This window comes from Euprymna scolopes, chromosome 42 (assembly GCF_053919585.1).
Source record: "Euprymna scolopes isolate OS-2025 chromosome 42, ASM5391958v1, whole genome shotgun sequence".
NCBI classification, from domain to species: domain Eukaryota; kingdom Metazoa; phylum Mollusca; class Cephalopoda; order Sepiida; family Sepiolidae; genus Euprymna; species Euprymna scolopes.
In genome coordinates, this window is record NC_136523.1 from 4083343 (window position 1) to 4100000 (window position 16658).

A 16658-nucleotide genomic window follows, 5' to 3' on the forward strand; every position below is an offset into this window, starting at 1 on the left:
TTTTGTTGTAATGTGAACTACATGTGTAGGACAACATTGAGCTTGAGTAGCAAGATCCAACAACACATACCTAGCATGTTGGCAATGGGATCTACTGACCAATGGATGTTTTAAGCAACAAAAATTCCATCGAGTTATGATAAATCAATTTACCATAAACCTAACAAATGAAAGTATAATTTGGACCCCAAACACATCGTGCCATTATGATTTCTTCTCAAACAAAATTGGATGAAGAACTAAAAAACTATTACCAATCCTTTATCCAATAATGAGAACACTTTTGATGTGATTAGATCGGTCATCAAAAGGAAAATGACTGATTTTTCCTGAACAAAACTTAATATGGTGGCTAAATGTCCAATTTACATCTGTTTGCCATGGCTAGGGATAGTAAGTGAGAAATTCACCAAACAAATCAGCTCAACAGTTAAAAATTGCTATTTTGCTTCTAATGTACTTTTTTTGTTCTCTACAAAACGATTAATGACATTTTGAAAAGACATTCTAGTCCCCCATCATAAGAATACTGCAATTTATCAATTCAATTTTTGTTGTAATGCGAACTACATGTGTAGGACAACATTGAGCTTGAGTAGCAAGATCCAACAACACATACCTAGCATGTTGGCAATGGGATCTACTGACCAATGGATGTTTTAAGTAATACATCCAGTCTTCTGGACCATCTACTTAAAAAGCTTGAATCTCAACATTAGCTCATTTTTCATTCTGAGTCATATTCATTGAACACGTCATCTGAAGATCTTGGAGGTCCTCTCTTTGTAAACAAAAGAAATATCTTAGGTTTGAATCTAATTGTATATATATTCAACTGTATCTCTTGCAGTTGATGGTAGTCGAATGGTTCAGGTCCTTGCTAATGAAGCCAGATATGACTTCTGTTGCTGGGGGTCGAATCTCTCGACTGGTGTTAATCATGACACCTTGCACTGATGATTCCTGAAAGGATGAAACACTAGTGTCTGTAGGTAGTTAATAATTATTACAGTACATAATAATAATAATAATAATAATAATAATAATATATATATATATATATATATATATATACAGTCATCCACATACAGTACTGTTTCGCTGTTTCACAGCTCATCAGTGCGGCTACACAAGCAACTACCTGAAGCCAGGATTGAAACCTGATCGCCCAAACAACAGCCGGAGCTTCTAACCATTGTGTTATACAGCTGCTGCTATGAGGGCAGTGAATTAACAATGTTTATATATATATATATATATATATATATTAGTGTTTTAAAATAAATAAATGGAGTCAAATCAAGTCGGGGACAATTAAGAAAATATGCCGAACCTTTCTACTTGTATGGTCATAAAACTTCTCAAATGTCCATACAATGTTAGGCTGTATAATGCATTAAAATTAGTTAAAGTCGCATGTTCCTTCTTTCATCGGATTTTTCGATTGCTGATTATCGATGCTTATCAAACACATTCTTATGCAAAACCTATCTAAGAACACTGTCAGACACATAAAGTACATTAGTGTGAAGTTTAAAAAAATCAACCCAGCCATTTAGGAGTCAATTGGGAACGAACCTACACACACCCACACACAAAATTCTTATATATATATATATATGTATATACTTTATTAATATTTTTTACCCAAAAATTTAAGCATGTTAAAATATATCAAAATTTTGTAATGCTTACTAATACCCATAAATTAAAATCAAAATAAATTGGCTCAATTCATGATTATCAGCTTTCATAATCACAAAATCAAGACAATAAAATAAAAAATGAGAGAATCATATTGTGTATTTACATATTCGTTACAATTGTTTCATTTACAGTTCGGACAATGTCATTCAAAAATATTCCAAAAACAACCTCTCTTCAGATTGTGAAATACACTATTTATTCATATACAACTTTATTTCTAATCCCTATTTAAAAAATCAATCAGTTTAACCTACTATTACCGACTCTTCTAAGGTTTTGTTTAATTAATTTTCATTAGACATGGAATTTATAAATCACCCTATTTTCGTTATTCTACTTTTTAAATTATATTACAACAAATTATGTATTTTAATATTACACTAATCCTCCACGTCTTTTAATTATTTTTCTTCTCCAAATTATTTATTTAACTGATTTATTTTCTAAATACTAAACTACACCCATTACTATATATATATATATATATATATATATATATATATATATATATATATATATATATATATCTTGGAAGCATTTTAACCTTTTTATTAAAAAATTGTTTTAATCCTTCATTGGAAAATTATTTTGTCAGTAAGTCATTTAATGTTCTGTAATCACTGAACAAACTCGTTTTCTCGAACAAACAATAGTCCTACATTTTCAAGTATCATAAGTTGTTAACTATGAACCACTGTTTCATGGATTTAAAAACAACACAATATATTAAATCATGGCTCCCCAGCAGTGCTGATCAAACACCACCTTCCCTAAATAATTATATATTTCCCTAAAACCTCTGGCCTTGATGGAGGGGAGACTTGCTGCTATGGTTTCAAATGATCTGAAATAACAGCAAGGGGAGACTTGATTGCACAAATATTTCTCATATGTTATATCTCCCCTCTTTTGGAAATAGGGTACGATTATGAATATCTCCAGTATCAAATAATCCTTATACACTGTGAAATTTACTTTATATATGAAAACCAAAGAATGGAGATATAACATATGAGAAATATTTGGAATCAAGTTCCCCCTTGCTGTTATTTCAGATCATTTGAAACCATAGCAGAAAGTTTTAATTTCCCCTTTATCAAGACCAGAGGTTTTGGGGAAATATCAGATATTTTGTAATTTATATGCAAAAGCAGTATCTTTCCACACACAAAAAAAATCTTTAAAATTACCACTATTATAAGTTTTTGAGGGTGCTGGAAACGAAAATAACAGTTACAAATCCCAGGAAACTAGTAGTTTCCAAGATATGAAGAAATTATAGTTTTAAAAAGTGGTGGATCACTTTTCTATATTAATTTAATGTAAAATGAACACCCACTTTATAGCCACCTTTTCTGGGGATGGGGGGGATCGTCTCATTATTTTTAGGGGTGGGTTTTTATTTGGTAATTGTGGCCTAGAAGACCAACACGAAACCTACCTTAAAAAACTTGTTTTAGATAGATTTTCAATAAATATTTTTCTGGGTATTAAGCAATGTAATTCTTTATGTTATAAATGGTGGCCATTGTTGTACATGTAAGTGCGCATATTTTTGCTTAATACCTGGAAAAATATTTATTTGCAGAAAATTTAAATGTGATATTCGTTTTCAGCACATGCGAATACCTAGAGAAAACAAGTTTATAAGGTAGGTCTTGTGTTGGTCTACCAGACCATAATAAACACCACCCCTAAAAAAATAACAGACATCCCAAAATGGTGGCCATAAAGTGGGTTCTCATTTTAAGTTACATTGATATAGAAAAGTGATCCCCAATTTTTTTAATAGTGTACGACCTTATAGCCCACTACACAATGCAGGCCATTAGCTTTCAAACGAACCTCCATTTGTTAAATTCTGATCAATAGTTGCCAAGATTTCAAATTTATAAAATTGCCAAAAAAGGTAGTATATATATATATATATATATATATATATATATATATATATATATATATATATATATATGGATATACTTTACTCATAACTAAATTGCATATTGAAATGCTCATATCTTTGGGTCTATTAGACAAAACTACACAAAAATTTGCAGGCTTTTTGAAGATTATAATACGATTCTATGATTAAAATTTTATGACAAGTGGTAAAAAAAGCCTATATTTTCAAACCAATGAAATATACCCAAATTTGCCAACATTTGTATATATAGTGTCGGGCAGGCAACTTTGGTTTTGCTGCTTTGGTTTTCTCTCTTACATTTGTCGGTTTTGCTGCTTCGGTTATCTCCCCTACATTTGTTGTTTTTGCTGCTTTGGTTGTCTCTCCTGTGGCTTTGCCAGGCTACTAATAACTTTTAGATGAGACTCTAACACGTTACATGCCAATTAACCAAGAATAACACTGTGTGTGATGCCATAGGTCATGATAGGTTCACACTATATCTATGGTATACTCGTTATGAATGACCGAATAAAAGAACTTCAGTTTTACTTACATTCTGCATTGCAATGATATTAGATGCATCATGAAATAGGTGAATATTGCAGAGGTCAAATTGGCTGAAAAGAGAAAGAAAGAAAATTAACGTTTGTGAACTGTTAGATATATAATGGACAACACAGAATGTAACATTAGACTAGGAGAATACCTTTCAAATTTTGATTCTAAAACCAATAGAATCTGGAGTCTGAGTGACAAGTCCAGATTTCCAGTACTCTCCACCTCTTTCAATAACCTTTACAAATGAATCTGTGTGACTGCAACAGATATTGACCATTGAAATTCAGTGAAATTTGGGTGCAATAAACCTCCCCCAATGTCCCAGTCCTCTTTGCACTTATTCAGTGTAGGTTTGGTTAGTGCTATCTCTCCTTGGTTTTTCCATCTTCCTTGATTTTTCTCAACTATTTGGTATAGTGCAAGTTGATGCCAACACTACACTACTTTTGTGTGAGTGGTGCAGTGGTAGTTAACTTACATTTAAAGAGTTTCAGTTTTTGTTTCTATGTGGTATCCTTCTATTTTTTTGTTTCTATGTGGAATCCTATTTTTTTTGTTTCTATGTGGTATCCTTCTATTTTTTTGTTTTTATGTGGTATTCCTCTACTTTTTTGTTTTTATGTGGTATCCCTCTATTTTTTTGTTTTTATGTGGTATCCCTCTATTTTTTTTTTCTGTTGTGATGTCTATGTGGCTGATTACGTTTGCACTTCATGTGAATAAGTTTCCTCATTCGAGCATTTTCTTTAAAATTTTAGCTGTTTTCAGCATTACTGTCTGTTGTATAATATGTCTTCCCATGGATTCCAATTTCTCTGAGTTTTTTTTTCTTCTTCTAAGTTCTTTGGGGCGGTTCCTCCTGTTCTTTGAATTATTGGTTTTATATTGAATTCCTTCATGTTCCATATTCGTTTCATTTCTCATTTCCGCATATTTATTTTGTTTTTCTGTCTCTTTGATCTACATGCTGTGGTATGCTGGGGCACAATTTTGCAGTTTCTTTCCTTCTTGTTAATTATTACGGCATCCCATCTCCTTTCTTGGATTGATCTGTTTACACCTCTGTGTACCAAAGGACTTTGCGGTTTAATTTTCCAGTACATATCGAGAACATATATTTTTATGATATACATATATACTTAGATATTCACGGAGAGGCTTTATCAACGTAAGAAAAAGATTTTAATACAAATAATTGTACCTATTTACTATGCCTCCCCACGGGACAGAGTTAGACACCAGGGTCGTTTTTTAACGTGGAGAAAAGGTACAAAAATAAAAATTGTCTCAGTCGTGAAGGATTTCCCCTCCACCGAAAGAGAACAAGAAATAGTAGTGCAGCATCTGAAGAACAGATACTACACTTTGATCTTGTCCCGAAGGCCAAGAAAAATGGTGATGCATAATGGGTTAGTTTCTATCAGTATTTTGCTTTATTTTAGAGTTTTGAGTGATTAGCAAGACTCCCCAAATGGCCGTCTCATGTCGGCCATCTCGTTGCCGACCTAAATTTGCAACTCCAGACTACTTGTATTTCACATTAAATAAATGCTTTAAAATAATTTAAAACACACAAACTAAGTCAGATGCATAGAGGAGTAACCTATCTTGCCTTTGGTAACATTTATTTGTCACTTTACCCATTTTGGCTTGTTGTCTATAGTAATAAATGTCCGACTTTGGTCCATTCGTATTTTGTTAGGGGAAGGTATGCAGTTTCATAACTGACTTATATTTGTTTAAATCGTAAAATGTGAAGTTCTTGAAATGAGCCTCCAATTCTGGGCCACACTTACACTCCTGTAACATAGCGCGGACGGCTATCTGCAAATAACGTCATCGATAAAGACAAAAAGGCTATAAAAAGGGGAAAGAAGACGATCAGGAGAGAGACGTGGAGCAGGGAACAAAAGAACGTTCGAGATCGCGTTAGAGACGTGAATGACGTTCAAGAGCACGATCATGTGACGGATGTGACACCGGTAACGAGAAAACGAGGAAATAAATGTTGCTGTACAAAAAAAAAAGCGACTTGAAGTTCTTTTCTATTCCTTGTCTGCTTTACGACTGGCGTGTGGTTCCCGGACAACCTTACACTCCGTTTAATATAGAGCACCGCGGCCTGAATACGATAGATTTTGGTTTCAACAAAAATTTGTTCTTGTTTGTTGTTTGTTTTAGGTACAAGAACGGAATGGAAACAATTATATACCAACTGATTTGAGATTACACGCGTAATACCAAATATATTTTACCTTGAAATAGTTCTGCGTTTAATATTAAAAAGAAAAAACATTTTAAAAAATTTGATCGTCTATACACAATTTTCGTTCGTATCCTGTTTAGACCGTCTATCAACATTTATCGACCGACTTGTATATTCTTGTTGAAATTGTGAAAAGTGCAGCTTTTGAGATGGGCCGCTAGTTCTGCGTCTAACTAGCACTCTTCGATGTAGAATACTAAATCTTTACGATTAGTGTTTCCGTTTCACTTCCGGTTACTCTTTCGTTTTTAATTGATTTTTACGGTGTCTTTCGTTCATTATATTGTTAGGTAAAAGTACGAAATAAGTAAAGGGAGGTTTCTCCCTCCCCTCCCCCCCACGTTAAGAAAAGCTTTTCTGAACAACAAGAGTTATTATTTAAAAAAGAATTCCTTAAAATAGAGAGCGACAACCGGAAGTGAAATTGAAACAGTAATCGTAAAGATAACCAATTTTCTTTTTTTCTTTTTAATGTACAGGAGCGAAATAGAAGCAATTATATAGCAATTGATTTGCGATTATAAAGAAAGCAAACAAAAAGAAGCTTTTCCATCAAAATGTGTCCCGCCCCCAACTCCTCCACCTTGCCGATAATATCTTGAGGAATAGAGGTCAGGCAGTACAAAATAAAGGAAATAGGTTATGGCCGGCTTTCTTTTTCTTTTCTTTTTATTTTCATATCTTTTACTTTTAATACGTCAAATCTTCTCTTTCATTCCATCGTCACCAAATTAAGGGTTGTGTAGCTGTCTTTTCAGGCCACTCCCATAACTCGAAAGGTCACCCAACCTCCACCTAGTTTTAAACTGCTCCTTCTTTGAGGCGGATTAAAGATATAAAATTGCTCTTAGTTCAAAGTGGTGGACCACCTTAAAAGCTAACGAAACACAATCGGGGATTTTGTGTAAGTAATTGTGTACTTATGTTCAAAATTCATCATTTCTTACCAACCAATGTAAACCCTCCATTAAAAATGAAAAGAAAAATATTATACTTCACAAGTGTTCGCACTAATGTCCTGCAGTATCAACCACGCTCCAACCCCAGACCCAATATTACATTCCTGTGCCTGGTTTACAAGTACTTTAATATTAGGTTGGTGCAAAAATAATGTCGTTTTTTGGCATAAAGTCGAACGTCAAAAACCGATATTATTTTTGCACCAACCTAATATTAAAATACTTGTGAATTGCAAAAAAAAAATTAAATAACGTAAACGGTAAAGAGCGCCGACCACAAAAATAACCATAGAGCAGAGATAAATTTGCTTTGCAATGTGTTGTGGTCCTGGTTGGCTGGGGGGGGGGTCACTATATAAGGTGAATGAGTCCTGGTGTTCACTACGAGCGGTTAAACTGCATGCGTGCTCTTCTTCACTCGATAGCAGAAATGTCTGGTTTACGTAGTGCCAAATGGATCCATATTATCATGAATATAGGGGTGTCAACTACCCCAGAACACAATGGCTCTTCTGTGAGAAAGTCATAGGCGATGTCTTTATCTTAGAAAAGACATTGGAAAACTATCTCTAGAGTTCTAAGCCAGTTTTGTACGTAGTCAATGCAGAAAAGGGTGCTATGGACAGCTCTTCCTCAACTGTAACACAAGTACTCCATCTTGGGATATATTTGGCTTTTATACAAGTAGAGGACTGTATCATGAATAAGATATCTTCTGGAGTGGTAGAATGATGCAACCATTTTTCCAGCAATCTTGGTAAGAGATTTGATGTCTTTCATTTCAGGTCAGGGGTGAAGGTCAGTCCCAGAAGCTTATCAAAGCAAGCTGCTTCCTTAAAGCGAAAGCTATTCATTTCAATTGGAGCCAGGTAAGGATTAGGACGTGGTAAAAAGATAGAAGCTTGGTTTTTGGATGCATTTAAATTCACCAGCCACCCTTTGCATCACTGTATCATTCTTCTCAAGGTCAGAAGAGAGAGAATTAAAAAAAATCTTGGTCATTGTCGGCCTTTTTATTGTTTCCATAAGGTTTAGTGTTGCTTGCATAAATGTCAACAAATTATTTTAAAATGTGATCATTTATAAAGACCAAAGATAGAGTTGGGCTCAGAATGTATCCTAGACGCACGACAGAATTGATATGAGCTGCCAATCGACTACTTCTATAAATCTCATGGCAGGTGCTCGTCTGAACTCCAATCCCTGGTCCCCCCTCGCCAATCTTTCACGAAAAACACCCGTCTAGCTGAATCCACTGTGAAAAATTTCCCCCACTCTATATCTGTGCCTAAATCAAAACGCGGATTCCATGAACAAAGCTTCTTTCTTAGAACTGCACGCCTGTGGAACCCTGTTCCATCTGCCTGCTTGTGTCTACAACTTTGATGTGTTCACGTCCAATGTTAACAAATTCCTAATGAACCGCCCCCTTAAGTAAACACTTCATCAAATCTCCACACTAACGTAATGTACTTGCAATAACCCTTATCCCTGAGTGGCTTCCGAGCCTTGATAAGTGGTGATCACTGTGTAAAAATATATATATATATATATATATCAGAGAGAAAGGATTTGCTGGTTGAGAGAGCATTCCCAGATATTTCATAGTCTTTAAAGTTTGTGTAAATTTCAATACTCTTCAAAGCAGCCATTTTGTTTTTGACTGACTAAACAAAGATGGCTTTACTCAAAAACTCAAAATCGATATTTACACGAAATTTAAAGGCTTATTAAAGCATTGGTGATGAAAAGAGGGAAGGTTAGTTTTAAAGTTAAAAGTAGCAAGCTACTACTTCCTGCATTACACCAGGAGAAACAGATAAAACACAAATGTTCATATTTCTTACCAATTATTAATATTCCATCGTGTCCGTAAAAATCCTTTCCGGGACCATTTAAACTGAAATAAATAAAAAAACAATAAAAATTAAACGAATGAATATTTTTTTAATATTTATACCTATTTACTATGCCTCCCCACGGGACAGAGTTAGACACAAGGGTCGTTTTTTAATGTGGAGAAAAGGTACAAAAATAAAAATTGTCTCAGTCGTGAAGTATTTCTCCTCCACCGAAAGAGAACAAGAAATAGAAGTGCAGCATCTGAAGAACAGATACTATACTTTGATCTTGTTTATATATTTTATTGCTTTTAAAATTTTGTAAATACAAAAAAAAAACACAAAAGATTATCAAACAACAAAATTAGGCACAAGGCCCTACAAGAAATTGGGGAGGGGAAGGGTTCAGGGTCTTTGTGACTAAAGTGATTAAAAAGTAATAAATGTAGACTTTGGAGTCTTACTCTTGACTGGCAACATTTACCAAAATACCTCATTCACTCTATGGATCTTAAACTAACTAATAAATCCCCAGCGTTTAAGAACATTTTTTTTTTAAATATTTATAAGACGAACTGTTTGCTTTTAAAACTAAACAAGAACACATGGCTGTTTGTTCTTGGATATGAGAGAACATACATGTGGTTTAAGATGTAACAGTGAATTCAAAAGCCCCTCCCCCCAGATGAAAGAGTAACAAGGGATTTTGGTGATGCATCTTCGAATCGATCCGTGAGATCAACTGCATCAAAAGAAAATACACTCGGCTTTTTTTTTTATTGTTTCTTTACAAAAATATTCTGACCAATTCTGAGCCAAACACCGTTCGTATAAACCAATAATTTAGCTGGAAATAAGTTAGGAAAACTTTAATAGCCATTAATAATAGGTAAATGATGAGATTGCTGTCCTAAACAGGTTCTTGAAAAATCCAAATAAAAATAGTGTATAGTGTATACATATTTTTCTTTTTTAAGATTATGACATGATGAACGTTTTGAAATTAAAATCAATTTAGTATTATGTAGTACTTGCGTAGTAATAGGAAAAAAGAAAACATTGCAACACGTCTGTTGTCTGGACTGATAAAAAAAAACAATCATGACGCCATGAACAACACAAAAAATGGGAACGTAAACGAAGTAAAATTTTGTCGAGCATTCAAAAAAATTATTTTAAAAATTAAAGTATTTACAAGCGAGGCCTGTGGAAATTCCACAGTGGGTTCTTTTATGTGTAATATATTGATGTTGGCCTTCTGTGAATGATTAACGTAAATGGAGACGCTCTGATATTATTGTAGCTCTTTTGTTAAAACTGCAAGAGTATTTATGTAAACTTGCAAGGACACGCGCCGTAGCTCGGCCGTAAAATACGCTTAAATATATTTTAATTCATACAGATTTTGTATATATTATTATAGAGTCAATTTTTTTTATCGATTCTTATATATTATGAAGCTATTTCAAGAATAAAAAATATATCCATATGACTTGAGTGCATCAGCTTTAATCGAAACCGAAACCAAAACTTAAGGATATATATATATATATATATATATATATATATATATATATATATATATATATATAAGTTCCTTCCTTATAACCAAAACCGAAACCCAAACTTGTGAAGAATTCTTGGTAAAATTATTTATTTATTACGAGAAATGAAAGGTCATAAAAATTAAACGGCAGTCACTCGAAAGAAAAAAGATGTAAGCGTGGCACACAAAATAATACACACGCTATCGTATTAATATATAGATGGTCATGGCGTAAGCTGATTTACCTATTTCGGGAATAAATGAACTTTCCCAGACGAAATGAATACAGTCACAACCAAACGCCATGGAAAGTTACTGGTGGCATTCATTTGCCATTCAGTGGCAGCACATGAATCTAGACTCTGGTTCCAAAACTCAGTCTAGCAGAAATTGGATCAATGCGGCGGCCTTTTATCTGTCAGGCTGAGGCATTCGTCCTGGGTAGTTCTAGAAAGCCCATCTTTCTCGACCTTGGCGCCTCCTTTTTGGGGTGGAGTAAGGTTATTGCTTACTTCTTGAGACGTGGGCACCAGAGAATGTCAACGGAGCTGCCCAGGCAATTTTTAATAGGCAAGCGCTCCTTATTTAAGGGCGCTGACGTGATTCTTCTCACCTTTCGACCTTGTGTCACATGTTCCTGAAGTAGGGAGGAGGGAAGTAAATACTGTTATTGGTGGCATTCAGTTGCCATTCATTGGCCATAGCAATCACATGCCAAGTGAGAATCTCATCTCGACAATCAGTTCAGCAGAAACTAATTCATTTCACTGTCCTTTTATCTATCAAGCTGTCTTGGGTATCCTAGAAAGTCCACTTCCTCATCTTTGAAGTGGAGTAATTTTATTGCTTACTGTATGAGGCCCAAGTAATCAGAATAGGCAAGTGCTCCTTCTTTAGAGTCGTTGGATGTATATTCCTTTTTTTTATTTTTTTTTATTTTTTTATATTACATTTTCACTCCAAACAAGGCACATTGCCACTTTGGTGTAGGGGGCTACTATCAGGGGAAACATCTACTGGGGTACTATGTAGGGATTAGGGCAGCAAGATGTTGGTTCACGTTGCACTTGAACTTATGCATGTCAGTACAGTTGGGGAAGCAGTGACCTGGAATGGAATTCCAAAGTCTAGCAGCTCTGGGGAAGAAACTACTGGAGTAGAAAGATCTTTTACATCTAGAGATCTCTACAGTGTGGGGTGGGATTTTGCAGCTTGTTGGGTCTGTCGAGGGTGTGTTTACGTCGTGGGGGCACAAGTGCTTGCAGTTCATCAGAGCATTCACCATTATAATACTTGTAGAACAGGCAGAGGGATGCAACGTTTTGTCGATGGGACAGAGGCTGAAGCTTAGATGCCAGTTTAGGGCCTATCAGATTTGCGACTCTCTTTTGAACCCTGTCAAGGAGCGAGAGACTAGTAGCCGATGCACCAGCCCAAATATGACAGCAATACTCCATACATGGGCGAATAGTGGCCTTGTGTTATATTTTAGTAAGGTGGGAAGGAAGTAAATACTATTATTGGAAGCAGTTGTGGCCCCAGAATAAGATGTGTAACATACTTTTATATTACTTATACCACCGTGTTTGTTTTGAATATTGTCTGCAAGACTATAACATCTATGAAAATGTTTCACAACCGATTTTTAAGGTGTCTACAAATTATCTATGTATTCATTAGTACCTATTAATTTATTTCATTTGGGTCCGTTCTATATTTAAAATACAACGGACATTTTTTTTCATAGAAATGTTAATAAACTCGTATTCGCTGTGTAGTATTTTTTTTTCTGTTCAAAAACACAAAAAAAAAACGGCAGAGGAAATCGGTTGCATGAACCATGTAAGTTGTTCAAAATGGCGTTTTTTTTTTTCTAAGCTTTTTACGATAAATATCTGATGAGTACGTTACTAAATATGCAGCAATAACACAATTTTGCAGATTTGTTAGTCGCAATATGAAAGAACAATGTAATGGATACCATTTGAAAAGCAATAAACAACCAACTGAGAAAACTCTTATATTCCTTGATGAAGAGTCTGTTATGGATCGAAATATCAAATTTGATTTTAATAAAATGTTTGTTTATTAAAAAAAATAATAATGCACTTGTTTGGTCTCTAAACCGTTTAACTTTAAATTACATATCAACAGTGCTTTTAACACAGTAGACTTTTATCGTGTGTGCGCGCGCGTGTGTGTGTGTGTGTGTGTGTGTGTGTGTGTGTGTGTGTGTGTGTGTGTGTGTGTGTGTGTGGAGAGAGAGAGAGAGGGGGAGAGAGAGAGGCATCTATCTCTAAATTTGTACCTAGTAGTATCTGTTCCGGCAGATACTGCACTTAAGATAATTTGTACCAGTCAATGGAGGGGAAACCCTCTATACTGGGACAATTATTATTTTTGGTAACCAGAGTGACCCCTTTTAGGGGAGCTGGTTTTTACCTCACATTAAAAACGGCCTTGTGCCTAATTTGCTCAGTGGGGGAGCAAATAAATACCATCTCTAAATTTGTACCTATTTACTATGCCTCCCCACGGGACAGAGTTAGACACAAGGGTCGTTTTTTAACGTGGAGAAAAGGTACAAAAATAAAAATTGTCTCAGTCGTGAAGGATTTCTCCTCCACCGAAAGAGAACAAGAAAATGAAGTGCAGCATCTGAAGAACAGATACTACACTTAAACATTTATTTTTTTCCTATTTATTTGTCTATGTAATTGTAAGTTACTTTCGGTTTATTATATCTCTCTAACTACATCTCGTAATGCGTAAGAGTTTTAGGCATCTCTGGCCATTATAAAAGTCAGGTAACGCAGACCTATCTTACAAAACAGGGGGAAAAATAGACTTTAAGGAGATTATTCCAATCAGCCGTATCTATCTTCACGTCCACCAACCCTCCTCCCTGTCCTTTCAATCATAATCCGTTTAGAGAATCTACCGTTCCGACGCGAGGAGGGGAAGGAGGCGAAGCAGCTCCGCAGATATTACGGTAAATAAAAATCCTGATTGCGTGTAATGAAGCGAGAAAAAGCTGTCAGGATTTTAGAACTTAAAATATAAGGAAGAAAAAAAAAAAGAAAACGATGGAATTAAGCTTGATTCAAATAAACGTTTCTCATTTATGAGCAAGCACCTGTTGTGATTAGAACACCTTCGGTTGGACGGGGTGTAGGTAGTGCTGAGTATTAAGAATGGGGAAGAAATTATTGTTGGAGTATCTTCTGTAGAAAAGCCCCTCCCCTCCCCTCCTCACTGACACCCCCCTCCGCAAAAAAAAAAGAAAATATAATTTGTAGTAAGAGAAGCGTTTTATTGCTGATGAGTGTAGAATATTTGCATAAAAAGATCGTTTTCCTTATATTTCTGCACATCGCATGAACTCATACTGATCACTTTCTACTATTACGCGATGCAATTCACAGTGGCGTTTATTGTACACGTTTTACAGATGTGAGAAAGAGTCAATAGTGCGAGTGTATACTCCAGAGCCCTGATCAACAAAATTCTGTGAGAGAAAAATACTACGGATAAAATTACTACGGGTTTGTGGAAGTCCTACTAAAAATACGCCCCCCCCCAAAAAAAAAACATAGCATATAAAATGCGAGTTCTAGTAAAAAAAAAAAAAAAGATGGAATTTATTCATGTCACGGAGTATTTTCATAAAAAATCGTTTCTTGTATATATTTACTAGCAGAGGTTCCCGGCATTGCCCGGGTGCTTAGGTGGTATAGTAAGGAGCATGGGGGGGATAAAAACAACAGCAGCCGGGGTGCCCGGGCGCGTGTAAGTGATGTAATAAGGAGGAGAGGGGAATCAAAACAACAGTAGGCGGAGGTGTTATTAAAGTAAGTATACTTACGCAAATAGATATGAAAAGTCTTTGTTAAAGTTTGTGCCATATTTCTATGGAGTACAGGCGCGAACGCAGCCCCCACAATTTTATTATACAATCCCTATTTAAGTAGAAACATACTTATCAAAGTATTCTTACGTACATCTATATCAAAACCCCTTGTAAATGTTTTTCTATTTTCATTTTTTATTTCTATACTTTGTGGACCAGGCGCGGACGCAGACCCCACAATTTTTATGAACCATCGTTCTGCCAGATCAAACATACCCATTCCTGATCCTCAATACATCTTCTATCATTATATGGAATCAGTTTTTAAAAAAGTGAACCATATAGGAGCCTATTCGTGATCACACACACACACAGACGTCCAGCTTTATATATATATATATATATATATATATATATATATATATATATATATATATATATATATATATATATATCTTTAGATGCATATATCTCTTTATATATATATTTATATATATCTTTATATATATATGTATATCTTTATATATATATATATGTGTGTGTGTGTGTGTGTTTATATATATATATATATACATATATATACATGTGTGTTTATATATATATATATATATATATATATATATATGTATATGTATATGCATGTATACCTTTAATGAAAACAAAGGGATGTAGTGTTTACCTGATATACGCTATGTTAAAGTTCAAATTAATATAAATAACAGTATTTATATATAAAAAACTTAATCCCAACCGAATTAAAAAAGCTCAATACGCAATAGAGAGTAGAGCTTATTATAAGAGAAAGAAAATTAAAACTGTAAGTTGAACTTTACAATCAAAATTTATTGTTCGACTGAATACTCCAAAAAACAATTTACAAAGTCCTTATTCTGCAGAGTTTTAAGTTTTAATTTGCTGATTTCTTTATGTCCTCTAATAAGAATAAGAAGAATAGAATTCTTTGAAACTCGGCAGAATAAGACTTTGTAAATTGTTTGTTTTTTTTAGTATTCAGTCGAACAATAAATTTTGATATATATATATATATATATATATATATATATATATATATATATATCTTACTACTAATGCAATTCTCTATCTGTAAAAAAGGCAAGTACGTCGAAGGATGGAGTACTGCTGCCACATCTGGGCAGGAGTTGCTAAAAACAGCCTATCCTGCCTTAACAGAGTACAAAATAGACTTCGTGGTTTAGTGGGTGATGCCCTTTTCTCTTCCCTGCAACATCTCCCCCACAGAAGAGACATTGTGAGCCTGTCTTTGTTTTATCGTTATTTCCAAGGCAGGTGCTCGTCTGAGACCCAATCCCTCGTACCCCCTCGCCAATCTTTCACGAGAAACACCGCCTGGCTAAAACTACTGTCAAAAATTTTCCCCACTCTTTATCTGTGCCTAAATCCAAACGTAGATTCCACGAGCAAAGCTTCTTTCTTAGAACTGCACGCCAGTGGAACTCTCTGCCGCTTGCCTGTTTCCCACCTGACTACAACTTGGACGTCTTCAAGTCCAACATAAACAAACTCCTGACAAACCGTCCCCTTTAGTAAGACACTCTATCAAAACCCCCAATACTAATGATTACTACAATGCTATTTCATTGATTACTGTACACGCAATAACTCTTATCCCTGAGTGGCCTTACGGCCTTAATAAGTGGTGACCCCCATGTAAAAAAAATTATATATATATATCTTTATATATATATATATATCTTTATATATATATATATATATATATATATCTTTATATACATATACATATATCTTTATATATATATACATTTATATATATATATACCTTTATATATATATATACCTTTATATATATATACCTTTATATATATATATACCTTTATATATATATACCTTTATATATATATATATATATATATATATATATATACCTTTATATATATATACCTTTATATATATATATATATATATATATATATATACCTTTATATATATATACCTTTATATATATATATATATATATATATATAC

General features: G+C 34.3%; 1 protein-coding gene across 4 annotated transcripts in view; it reads right to left on the reverse strand.

The window, feature by feature from the left end:
- The window catches only part of LOC145266913 (inositol polyphosphate-5-phosphatase A-like), a 729402-nt gene that overhangs the window by 162193 nt on the left and 550551 nt on the right, over positions 1-16658 (reverse strand). For all 4 annotated transcript variants that reach the window (XM_080122706.1, XM_080122705.1, XM_080122704.1 and 1 more), the window contains 2 exons: positions 9244-9296; positions 4167-4230 (listed from right to left, as the gene is read on the reverse strand). In XM_080122706.1, coding sequence (XP_079978832.1) covers positions 4167-4230; positions 9244-9296 — 117 coding nt within the window. The remainder of the gene's footprint in view (positions 1-4166; positions 4231-9243; positions 9297-16658) is intronic.